At 38.7% G+C, this 12,732-nt stretch overlaps 1 protein-coding gene across 2 annotated transcripts in view; it reads right to left on the reverse strand.

The window, feature by feature from the left end:
- F5 (coagulation factor V) overlaps nucleotides 1-12,732 on the reverse strand; it is a 40,565-nt gene that overhangs the window by 6,443 nt on the left and 21,390 nt on the right. For both annotated transcript variants that reach the window (XM_083820408.1, XM_083820409.1), the window contains exons 11-20: nucleotides 12,068-12,218; nucleotides 11,486-11,698; nucleotides 7,698-9,603; nucleotides 5,499-5,664; nucleotides 4,390-4,626; nucleotides 3,691-3,901; nucleotides 2,578-2,757; nucleotides 1,951-2,067; nucleotides 1,501-1,572; nucleotides 354-445 (exon numbers count right to left, since the gene is read on the reverse strand). In XM_083820408.1, coding sequence (XP_083676534.1) covers nucleotides 354-445; nucleotides 1,501-1,572; nucleotides 1,951-2,067; nucleotides 2,578-2,757; nucleotides 3,691-3,901; nucleotides 4,390-4,626; nucleotides 5,499-5,664; nucleotides 7,698-9,603; nucleotides 11,486-11,698; nucleotides 12,068-12,218 — 3,345 coding nt within the window. The remainder of the gene's footprint in view (nucleotides 1-353; nucleotides 446-1,500; nucleotides 1,573-1,950; nucleotides 2,068-2,577; nucleotides 2,758-3,690; nucleotides 3,902-4,389; nucleotides 4,627-5,498; nucleotides 5,665-7,697; nucleotides 9,604-11,485; nucleotides 11,699-12,067; nucleotides 12,219-12,732) is intronic.

Here is a 12,732-nt window from a genome sequence, read left to right on the forward strand (position 1 = left end):
ATCCCCCAACAAACCTACATAAAAATAAATATGTACTGTTAGGTAGACAGTACAAAAAAATGGTAGTGGAAAGAATGACTTAATATGCCTACAAAATGGCTAGTCTAAATTGTAAGGGTAACTGTCCAGGATCTGAGCCTCAACAGCAGTACAGATTGGGTTACACCAGAGGAGACGGGCAATTTATGGTATCACCAATCAAACTTGCTGCATCTTCTCAGTTTTCCCCAGCAGTCTTCCCTACAAGAACAAGAGCAGCTTGACCTTCTAACAGAAGTTACAACAGAATCACAACACAGGATTGTATGGTCGTGTCCAGACTCAGTGATGGCCAAGCGTGTGTTGTTTTATACCTGGATCCAAGGGAGATCATCTTTCATTACTGTGCTCCAAGCATTGTATGTTCCAGAATTGTTTAATCGGGCTAGCTTAGGTTCCCAATAGTCTACAGAGAAAATATGAATAAAGCAAGAATTTAAGGAGATGCTTAATTTAAGTGCTTCAGTTCTTTTCAGATCTGTTGGGGGAGGGGGGAAGGGGGGGAGAATTTGGACATAGCCAGCATCTGCAAGTCAACTATTACCCTACAAAGCTTTATAGTTAGAAGAATGACTTTAAAAAATAACAGCATTTTATGTAATATACTCTACTGATTTGGGATCAGGGTCTAGAGTTGGCTAAACAAGTTTTGGCTGTAAGCAGGATCAGACGAAATATGCTCTATATTGCCATATTCATGGCAGAGTTCCCCTATGCATAAGGAAGTTTCCATGTTAAGAACTGATGTTGAATATATACGAACCAGCTTTCAAGCCTTCATAACACTGGGAGGGGATGGGACAAGAAGGGGAGGAGAATATCAAAAAATGCAGTTACATCCGCAGCAAAATCAATTCTTCAAAATAGGTAATTTATTTGTTATTTCAAGGGAAATGGTGTGTTTCTTCTTGTGTGTACAACCTGTATATCTTCTTTTGCCTCTGTCTATGTAGAATTCTATCAGTATCTCTTACCAAATGATACCAATTTTATACCAGGAATAAACTTGGTAAATCAAAGACTGTGACTGCTCTAGATGCTAGTTTCCCAAATCTTTCATAACAGATACACTTTGCACTTTCACAGCTCATACCACATGCAAATCTCATATTATTTTTTTTTTAACATTTGGTGTTGATTCTCAAGCAGGGAACCCAGAGGACAAAAATATGAAGCTAAATTTGTTCCACGTCATCCAGCAGGCCCACGACAGAGGACTCCCTCTCAGGCTTATAACGCTGACAGAAGACCCAGAACAGTGTTAGAATACAATGATGAGGCCCACCTAGTACAGGTCATGATCTCTGCCTGCAGAATTGAAGAGCTTTTTAACCTGACAGTTGATTCATTAATGAACTGATCTTTTACGATGTATCATGAGATGTAAAAAAAATATGGAACTGCAATACTTTGCTAGGGATGTTCAGTAGCATGTCTGGACTTTTTCAACTATTAACTCACCTATATGATGTGAAGCGTTGATTTGTGAATCGAGTATAACTCCACTTGCCAGACCCATTGGAATCTTGCACTCTAGAGAGAGATCAAGGAGTTTGTTTTTAAAAAGCAGTCTATTCCAATATACATCTTGGTGGAATGTTCTAAAACAGCACTCAGAACAATTATTAATAATACTGTAACATCACCACTCTTTTCCCAAAGAAGACCAAATAAATTTCTGAATTTTATTTCAATAGATTAATCTACTGGTCACTGTGAGGGAAAAAAAAAAAAAAAAAGTTCATGACTAGTATGCTAAAGGCTGCATATTTTTTCTTCTAGAATAAATTTACAGTAATCACTCCACCTCCTCCTTGAAACATCTCCCAAATTTACTTTTAGCGATCCTGAAAGTGTAGACATGACTTTATAACTTGGCTCCTCCAGACAAAAAATACCTTAGTTCAGTACCTTTCTCTAGAACCAAATAGGATGCCTGCATTCCCGCTTGCTGATATTCCCCCACTTCAGTGTCTAAAAGCCACCAGCCAGGTCTCTGTGGTTTCATTTCAATTGTTTGAAAAGAGCCTTGAAAAAAATGGAAGAAAGAAACATATCAGAAGTGGTAGCATTATGATTAGGTTGATGTTAGTTAGGCTGGATGTTAAACTAAAGATCATGCTATGACCTGATCCAGAAAAATTAAATAACCTGCTAAACATAGCAGAGAAAGCAGCAACTATCACCACTGTGTCAACTGCGCTATAGATCATACTACTATTCATCTTCCATATACATCTCTGCCCATCTGAGGGGAAGATATTTGCCCATACCATATATGTTTTGTCTGTAACTTTACTCATCCTTCCAGTTTTAGAGGACAACATTATCTTTGTTTCCCACCTCTTAAAATAAGTGCACATTTGCACCTTAAGGGAGGTGCAAAGTGATGAGTTTTTGACCATCACTGGCAATTGAACCGTTAGTGCCCTCAAACTTTTTCTCCCTGTGCCCAAAGCCAACTTCTATTCTTCCTTACATTGTTACAGTCTGTCATGATTATACCAATCACACCTTAGAATTTATTCTAATACTTACCTGGAAGGAGTGTATATGTACCAAGCTGATACTTTGGCTCTCCTTGTTCAACGAAGATCTGTCCATGGAAATGAACAACATGAATGTCTTTTGGCCCTCCCATATTCAGCAAATGCCATCGGACCAGTTCACCTTCATACATCGTTAAGCCTTGCAAATTGTAGGTAATTCCATTAATTGCTAAAAAAAGAACATATTGTTGATAAGGATACACTTCACAAAATAGGTCTTATAAAGTGCTAGAATACAGTTATTAAAATGAGTCAAATATTTAACGAAGTAACGTATTTGGGGAAAAAACATTACTTTTTCCAATCTAAAGTGCTATACAATATAGTCTATGTACCATCAATTCAGAAAATCCAGGGACCTCATCACAGGATTTGAGCTCAGTTTGCTTGCAACATGTGGCAGGTAGGAGAACAATGATGTATTCTGTCACAACTGACACCCTTGATTAATAACTGATTTTGGAGACCACATTTTCAAAGGCAGATTCTACTTTTCAACATGCCTTTTTCAAACATTATCACTTAAGATTTATGGCACAAAAACATCAGATTTTTAAAAGACTGTGCAGATTTCCATAGGGTTTCATTAATGACCATTATTTCAAAGAGAACAACAGATTACCTTTCAACACGTAGCTACTTAACTCTACATAACTAAAATCTCTGTATCCACACAGAGGTAATATGAAAGGCTGTCCTAAAACTGCTTAAAATTCTTTCAGTAGAACTAGCTGATTTGCCAAATTATTATTGTACTTCTACAACTCAGGCAGGTTTCACTTTTCCAGAGTATTAGCTTCTTACTGAAAATAGTTTTGTTTGTTTTAAATACAGGGGGTAAATGCATGTGAAAGAAACTTTCTGTAGAAACTTTGTCTAACATGTCCTTTCTACATTTTAATAACAATTTTCCAGCCAATGATAATCTTTGCATATAAAACTATGACTATTACAGGTACAGGAGAACAACAACAACAAAAAATTTACATAATTAATGTGCAGGATTTATGCATGTTCAAAGGCAGGGTGAGTTGAGAAAACCTCCCCAACACCTTTCCCTCTACCCCAATAAACTGAATACTTGACAAAAGGAAGTAAGTACCATAGAATTTGTGGCATTGTTGAGTTCCTTGGGTCTTCTCAGTACAAGATCTTCTAGAACGTTTGTCAAAGTACCAGCTTTTCTCTTCATCAAAGACCATAAAAAGTAAGAAAAAGTCTCGGGTGGATGTTCTTTCATTGTTTGACATACTCAAGGTTCCTTTTTGACAGATCAGTATCGGTCCAATCAAACCTGAGTGAGTATCTTTCTCCTAAAAGGTAGTAAACCCACATTTAATGTAAGAGTGGACTTTCCAAAAGATGTCAAAAAGCCTAACATTCTATGGAAGCGCACTGGACCCTAAAAATTCAAGGGAAGGGGCCTGCGTTTCCACTGCTTTGTAACCTTACTCTCCTCTGCTCAGTCAACTAGAGCTTCCTAATTTAAATCTATCAACTGCATATGTCCCCTTTTAACTGAATGTAAGAGATTAAATGTCAGATAGGAACATTAGGCCAGATAAAAAGGACAGCTATCTAAAAAGTGTTCTGCATCTTACATTTCCACAGCTGTACAGTAACATCATTTGGAGATGTTCAAAACCTGACTGCATGTGGTCCTGGACAACCCACTGTATCAGATTCTGCCAGAGCTGGGGGGTGTGTGGAATTGGACTAGATATCAGGAGGTCCCTTACAACCTAAACAATTTTGTGATCAACTGCAGCAACACTGTCAATGTCTATTTCGATTTCCTTACCAGATTTACATCAGAGTAGTAGACCCAGGACCGACAAGCTGCTCCTGACTGCAGAGGTCCTGATCGCCTGTTTGCATACCATACATATATATAGCTGCTATTCGGCTGAACTTTGTCATCTTCCTTAAACCACGTAGTAGACTCATCATCGTAAGTGCTTCCCTCAGAGGACTTTTCATAGAAGAGTCCATGGGCGTGGAGGGAATATGGTCTGGATGCCAGATTCTTAAAATGAACCTAGAAAAAAGGAAAAAAATTCTGTTGAGCAAATTCAGGCCTAAACCACAGCACCTACACAATACATTCCAATAACCTCAAACCAGGATCAAGATTACAGGCCACACTGTGACTACAGGCCACACTGTCCATGTCAAAGTTGGTAAGGATATCTTTTGAGATCTCCATGCAGAGTCACATACTACAATGCAGGTGGTTAATTACAAAGTAGGAAACACGAGTCTGACCCCCTGTCTTCTACTGAGCCCAGACTCCTAAGATTCTTGCTGTTGCCCTTCACTCCTGGGTATGCTTATTTACAGCAAGCAGAGAGTTTCTACTTATGTTTTGCTGCGTGGTTGCAGTAAAGAAGGGCACAAGATAACCAAATAGTAACATTACACCTCTGTATGTGTCAGTCACACTGAAATCAGCGCTTCTCCCTTGTCCCAGAGAAGAGACATGAGGATAGGGAAATTCCATATTTACCTCCCCAAGCTAAAGTAGACTTTCTTCTTACTCATGTTTTTAACATAGTTCAATGTGTTCCTATGTATACCACTCATGGAAATAAGCAGAAGTGTACAAGATTTACTGTATGTACTCCATCCTTGTGTGCTGGAAGACTGGACAGAGAATGGCGAGGAGTATTTGACGGTTGGAAACTAGAAAACCAGAAGTGAATTTACTGTGGATAGTGGAGAAAAGGGGGATACTACCCCTTCAGTGAAACAACACATCACTGTGCTCTTCTGTCCATAATGCAATTTCTAGCTCTGAAAAATGTTTCCCCTATCATCTTTTAAAACGTGGTATTTTCAGACTCATTTATATCACTCTAAGATCACCATGAGACTCCTATCTTGTACACATACTCAAAAACAGTGACCTACTAGGATTACATCATCCACTTCAGCCTGGATAACTGGTCCCAGGATGCCAAGGTGTTCTTCATACTCGCCTTCATCCTGGAGAGTTGTAAAGGTACTATCTGTATACCTTTGAAAAATCACTTTATATGTGGTACCATCTTTACAGGCTTTGTCGTTCACCATTGTACTGAAACGAAATTCCCACCAGAAAAAAACAAAACAAAACAAACAAACAAACAACAAAAATCATACAAGTGAACTGGAAATTGCTCTGATGAGATATAAGTACTCTTACAACAGAAACATTTCAGAATATAAAGAATAAGCACACAAATGTCAGAGGATTCTGAAAATCGTAGCTTACAATATTTAATCAATTCTACTTCTTCAGTTCATGAGATCCTTCAAAGATTTGGTCATTTGTCACTGAAAAAAAACTCCAACTAGCCTCTGGAAACCCATTTGAGCTGTTTTACTTTTTTACCATTAGCCTCAATAAGCTAAATCAGAGCTTAGCTCAGAATGTACTGCGCTACCTACACCTTACTCTCATAGATGTACCATTTCCAGAAACCTAACAGAAACACATTTTACATCTAATTATATCTGTATTTTGCAAAAGCAGAGAGGGTAAGAACCAATACGCTTTTAATCACTCAGACCATTCTTTAGGTCTTAAATAGAAGCACCAGGAGGTTATTATTCTGATAAAATAGAAACATTGCCTTATTACCAGTAATGCAAAAATAGAAACTTAACCTATGTCACCTCATACAATGGAAGACTGGTTTTCAGCTCCTCCGCACACTGAGACTGCATATGCCATGGGCTCTGTTAACTTCACTGAAATTACGTATATCACAGAGGCTGAGAATGAACCTCACTGCGGAGGTCTGTATAGAGCTCTGAGCATAAGGATTTCTTTATTTTTCCAAGCGCACTGAGAAACTGTCTGTGGTTTCTGCTATTTTTACAAGTGCCATTTACACAGACTAAGGTGAGTCAGGAATAAACCCAGAGGATATAGAAAAAGGGTGGAAAAAATCATTCAAATAAATTGGAAATTCAATCTGAAAAATTATATATTTGATTATATTTATTATTATATATATTTATTTATATTATATTTATATAATATATAATTTATTATATATTTATATATGTATATATATATATATTATATATATATTTGATATATATGATTTTTCTGTACTAGCTGTTTCCTTGCTCCTTCTTTTGCTGCTTGTGATAAAAACTGAAGTTGTGGCAAAGCAGGCAATTTTGGTCTTGTTCATTTAAAGAACAACAATATTCAGCTTTTTGATGAAAAAATGACTAGGAATTCTACACACTGTAGGGTAAGCAGTGATCTTAATTTGGATGAACTAAGTTAAATTTTTAATACGAGTCTCTCTCAAGTCACATACTTTTTGTTGTGGCATGGGGGCGCTGTCAAAAAAAATACAAGGAAAATCCTCAATGTTAGGGTCTGTGATCCAGTCAGCTTCTGATTTCTCTAAACAGTAAGAACAACACTGCTATAATTCATGCAGCTTTGTTTTCACTTTAAATATAAAGCATTTTCCATCACTAGCATGGTTAATCATTTTGCATGTATTTTTCAGTGCCATGACCTTGTAAGGTTGGAAAGTATTATCTAATTTTACAAGAGAGAACTGAGACACCAGAACCACTTCTTGCTAGTGCTAGAAACTGTGATTCCATGCTGCCTCTAAGCACGTTCTTCACGTATTAGATCAGTTAGCCCATTTAACACTGGAAAGGCTTTGCGCAAGGAAGTCTCTATGCCGTTTCTACTACAGAATTCAAGAATTCAAGGAGGACGTAAAACACGCTGTTCAAGTATAACAAAAGTGACTGGAAGTTTCCCTCCTGACCTACTATACAGGGTTTTTCAACTTCTGTTTTGAAGACCATTTCTAGTGAGTCTACAAAAGGGGGGGGGGGGGGGGGGGTAAAAAAAAAAAAAAAAAAAGGGAAGTGTTTTTAGTTACGTTGTTCTTACTTATAGTAATCTCTCTATGTGACATTCTAAGTGGGTTCCAGCCTCCCATGGAAAATTCTTAGAGTCCTGTAACTGAAACGTTGAAATCACACCGCACGTTACAGATGTTCTTTAATGTACGAGCACGTATATCGACATTCTGCTAGTACATATGAGGATGGTATGCAAAAAGAAAGTAAAGGATTTAGCCAAACCTTTTTTTAAATCCTGCATAGTTCCAGCAGACTTCCTTGGCTGCAATGTAGTATCTCCTCTCATTCCCTCTGCTACGCAGGTAATGTTCAGCAATGCTCTCTGGGTTACGTTGCTCTTTGATGTTCACTTTTGGGTCTGTCATGTACGGGTCATCAAAGGTCACATAATGGTATTCATATTCACCACCTGATGTATCCTCAGTGTAATATTCTCCTGAAAAATATTCGTAGTCTCCATTTCCATGGGGAAGACCAATCACAATGGATGGCTTAAACTGCCGTGGCGAGAGCGTGTGATTTGGCAGCCCTCCATGGCTGGCCTCACTGGGTGCCTCTGTGGTGTTAGTGCAGCATGGCAGCATCGTGTGGTTGGCCTCAATCGGAAACAACGCGCGGCCAAACTCTGCAGTAGGTTTGGTGAATTTCTGGGATTTTTTACTCCTTGGGCTCAACAAGTGAGCAGTTTTTGGGTATTCCTGTTTTTTCCTTCGTATCCTGATGAGGGTTCCGGATGAACTCAAAGTATCGTTCTTGTTTCCCCGCTTTCCTTTCAGAGTTGGGTGCAGGTGGCTGCCTTTGCGCTTTCCTCCCATTAGACCTGAAAACCCTTCATCCTTCTTCATATGCTTATTTAGGAATAATGTACCATTTCTGCCACCATGACGGAATTTACCACTAACAGACTTATCTAAGTTTGCCTCTAATCTCAGACTCTCCTTTGCAGACACCAAATTCCATTCCTCATTTGTCATTTTGGATGAATACTTCACGGTCCTGGGCAATGATGCTTCCAGTAAGTTCTTCACTAGTGCAGGGCTGGAATTAGGTCTTACATTGCCCAAAGTATGATCTAAAGAAAAAGTATCTGCTTGTTTGTCTTTGGATAATTCGAGTTCAGAGAGGCTGGATGCATTAGCCTCATCTCCTCCTACAAAGACATCCAATTCAAGTGTCAAATTAACTGCTGGCATAGCATTTCCCACCTTAATTTCCTCCTCTTCCAGTTCATCATCATAATCATTTGGAAGCTGTCCATCTCCCACAAGAGTTATATTGGTGGTGTTCTCTGCATGATGCATGGAATGAGGTGCACTTGTCTTGTCAGAAAATGAGACATTTTTATTTCTTACATGATTTAGAAGGGCATTCATCTTTTGCACGGAGTAAAACTTAATAGCCAGTGAGCTTCGCTTTTTCCGTTTACTATTAATGCTGTCAGTTCCTTTCCCCGTGCTTTCTGTTTGATGTTCTTCTGAAAAAAAAATACTGTCCTTTCCATTAGTCAAAGGCTCTTCTGCAACTTTCATTTGGGCTTCCCCATTGCTCAGCAAGTGTTCAGCTGCAGACATGTTACTGTGATCTATTGCATAACTGCTTTGGCTTCTATTCTCAAATACTAAGTCAGGCTTTCCATCACTCGTGCTAGCTAAAAATAAATCCTTTTCTGCTGTCACTGATGTGTAATTTGACTGGAATGTTTCAGCCTCAACTTGGGGAAGAGGAGTGGTATGAATTTCTAAGAACTTTGTGGATTCATTGGTGTTTATAACTTTCAGACCTGAGTCAACAGCCACCTTAGAACTTGCAGCAGCGTCTTCATACTGTTCCCAGGCCAGTGCTGTGAGGTTTTGTGTTTCTTCATTTCCTTTTGACTTCCTTGAGCTTCGGATGGAGTACATAGCAGCCAGCTCTTCCTGGTAATCATCTTCAAAATCATCTGTCTCTGCTTCTTCTCCCACACTTTCTTCAGCTGAGGTGGAAACAGCCTTTTTATCAGTCTTGGTGTATGTGAAATCCACAACTTCAAACGAAGAATCATCCTCATATTCACATCTGGCATCTCTGAATCTCAGCCTCATGCCATAACTCTTTTCTGGGGCACCCCAGGATGCTAAAAGCCAAGTGCCTGCAAACAAAATAAAAAAAATGTTTTTCTAATATGCAGTATTTATTGGAGTGGATATTGCCTGTTGTGTAAATGGTCAGGGCAAGTTGCTGGGTTTGTTTCTGCAGCAATTGTTATAGCAGAGTGCTAATCCTCAGCTGGGATTCCTATGAGCTCCACTGCAGTGAAAAATAATCAATAAATGTAAATAAACAATAGCAAATAAATAAGAGTTGGAGATCTCCAATGATTAAGGTGCACCTAGGATCTGAGTCCAAACATATCTCATGAAAAAGAAAGAAATAAATTGTATAAAGAATCCTATGTTTACAGCTAGATCTAAGATTCTGATCTTTTGAGATAAAATTTTAATTTTGAGCTGTCTTTTGTGTTACATATATTACCACACACAAGGAATTCCAAACAAAACAAACACTTTGAGAAAACATAGACAAACCTTTGACAAACACAGCATTTTAAAAGCTTTTGAATGCAAAAAGGATGGATGATCTTCAAAATAATGAAGTAACTTGAATTTCTACTATGGACATAAAATATTAAGCTGCCAATCCGAGCATCTAAATGTCTAGGTTTTGGAGGAATTATTAAAACTTTCAAGTTAGAAGATAAACTCCTCCATTTGAAACTAGGATATGCAGAGAACAAAATACAAATCTGATTCCTTAGACAGCATTAGATCAAGTTCTTTGCTTGTTGCAGCTTGTTTTTGGAACTAGCAGAAGTGACAGAAGACAGAATGATGTAGTGTATTGGGTTTATGTGGCAAGGGTTTGGTAGCAGGGGGCTTCAGGGGTAGCCTCTGTGAGAAGAATCCAGAAGCTGCCGCATGTTAGACCAGAACCAGCTCCAGACAGTTCCAAAGGGACCTGCTGCTGGCCAGAACCGAGCCAATAACCACTGTTGGTTTGTGCCTCTGTGGGAGCAGATTAAAGACAGGGAAAAAAACTGCTGCACAACAGCAGCTGGGAGAGAGGAATGAGAACCAGCCCTGCAGCCCCTGCAACCAGTTGCAGCCCTGCAACTGGTGAAATTGCAGCAATTCTGATGAAGTTATTATAATCCCCCAGACTTGAACAATAAAATTAAAAAAAAAAACTTTTAACATACAATGCATTTTTAACTGATAAGGTCTTAAGATTGTGAGATCACTGAAAACAAGCTTAGAGGACAAAAAGAATCAGTTATTCAAACATACAAAAGAGCTAAAAAAAAAAACCACTGATATTTTAAATAAAGATACCTAAACCCTGTGGGATTTTAAGGTGATCATTGGACAGTCTTCAATGAGGAATGCATTTCTCTCCTTTCATAGGTAATTCCTTAGGTGTGGACTACATGGGTTGTAATACCATTTTTTTCAGGATCTGGTATTAATTCTAGTTAGATATTGAGATGGATACTAACGAACTAGTTAGTGATCTGATTCAGGCTGGCAGACTCTACTGCTGCTAAATGACCACAAGCCTAGAGGTAATACATAGCCACTTTGTTCAATAATGACCAGCGTAATTTGACAATCTTGGCTCATTTTAGGTTACTTTGGATGGACAAGCTGGGAATCAAAGTTGGGAATTATGCAGTGGACTTGATATTGGACTGTTTGCATGGACAGTCTTAAAATGCCTTAAAACAACTGTTGCTAACCCTAATTCTAATTGTGAAGTGAAAGAAAAACAACAAGAAACAAACACAAACAACCTCTATGCTATGTGCTAAGCCAACAAAACTGTATACGTAACAGTAGCACTGGGGAATGATTCAAGATTTTATGCCGCTGTGTTTATCTGAAAAGCTTTTCAATTTGGGTAAATCTTTACAGACTAAAGAATAAAATAGTATCTTAGAGGAGCTGTCAAATAAACACTGCAGTCTTGCCACTTACCAACATTGTCCATTTCCACTGTGACTGATTCTCCACTCATTGGGAAAATGTTCAACACATCTTCATATTTTCCTTTATACAGGAAAGCATGCCCAGAAAGACGCACAGAGACAATGTCATCATGAGTGCCAACACTGGAGAAATGCCACTGAACCACGTTATCTTGGCAAAATCCAAGGATTTCACTGCTGTCAGACACATAGCCATTTATTGCTAAAATGAAAACAAAATAGAAGCGGTCTCAATATTTTCGTGCCTCACCAATATTAAAACTAAAGAGCAAGACTTTTAAAGTTCTTCAATGTCAGTCCACAGAACAGGACTCATATTTACACTCAAAGAGAGACTGGCACAGGGCTGAAACCCCAATAGCCTTGATGGAAATTCCAGCTCTGGAAATATCATCTCCAAATCAGCAGAGAGCTGCATCAAATTGAATAACTTTTGCCTTTGCTTTGGTTTGAAAGCCAGCCCAGTGCTGGCCACAGAATTCCCTAATTGCACTACATTTCTGAACAATCAATCACTGAATGCTCAGGCTCACATGAGCTTTCATAATCTTCAGCTTGATATCCCACTCACTGTGCATTATGTTCGAGTTATAGAACTTGGGGTCATCCCTTTTAACACTGGCAGGGTTGCTGCAATAGTCCTTGATGTTATCTTCTATGTACCAGCTCTTATTTTCATCAAACACAGCAAACATTGCATGCTGCTCCCCATCTGCCTTTTTCTGAAAGACAACCAACAGAGCACAATTGCATTTTATGAGCCAAGACATTCTTATTTACTATGTAAACAACGCAAGCTTCAACAGAGTTGTGGTAAGTGTGATTCAAGGGCTAAATGGAAGGAAGTAGAGGGTCAGGACTTCAGGATGACAGTGCAGCAACCAGCCTGAGGTGGAGCACTGAGCAAGCCACTAGCACTACTTACATGCAGATGGTATGCAACAGAGCACTTTGTAAAAGGACCAGCCTTCTGGTTTGACCTGAGCACAAGCTTTTGACATTTTTTTCTCCAAAGCAATGCTTCAGTCTTTGCCAGCAAGATTTCAATGGATTGTAAATAGAGAACCACTCTCCCAGACTCTCCAATCCTGTCGCATTGCTCTAGATTTAGTGATGCCTGAGATTGTAACGGATGTAACTCAATAGGGTCTGACAGACAAGAACCAGCTCAGATCTGAATGTCTTTAGAGTGCATAACAGCAGCAGGAAAAATTAGCATCGAGTCTAGGAACAGAC

The sequence above is a fragment of the Anser anser genome (assembly GCF_964211835.1).
Source record: "Anser anser genome assembly, chromosome: 1".
In the NCBI taxonomy this organism is placed as follows: domain Eukaryota; kingdom Metazoa; phylum Chordata; class Aves; order Anseriformes; family Anatidae; genus Anser; species Anser anser.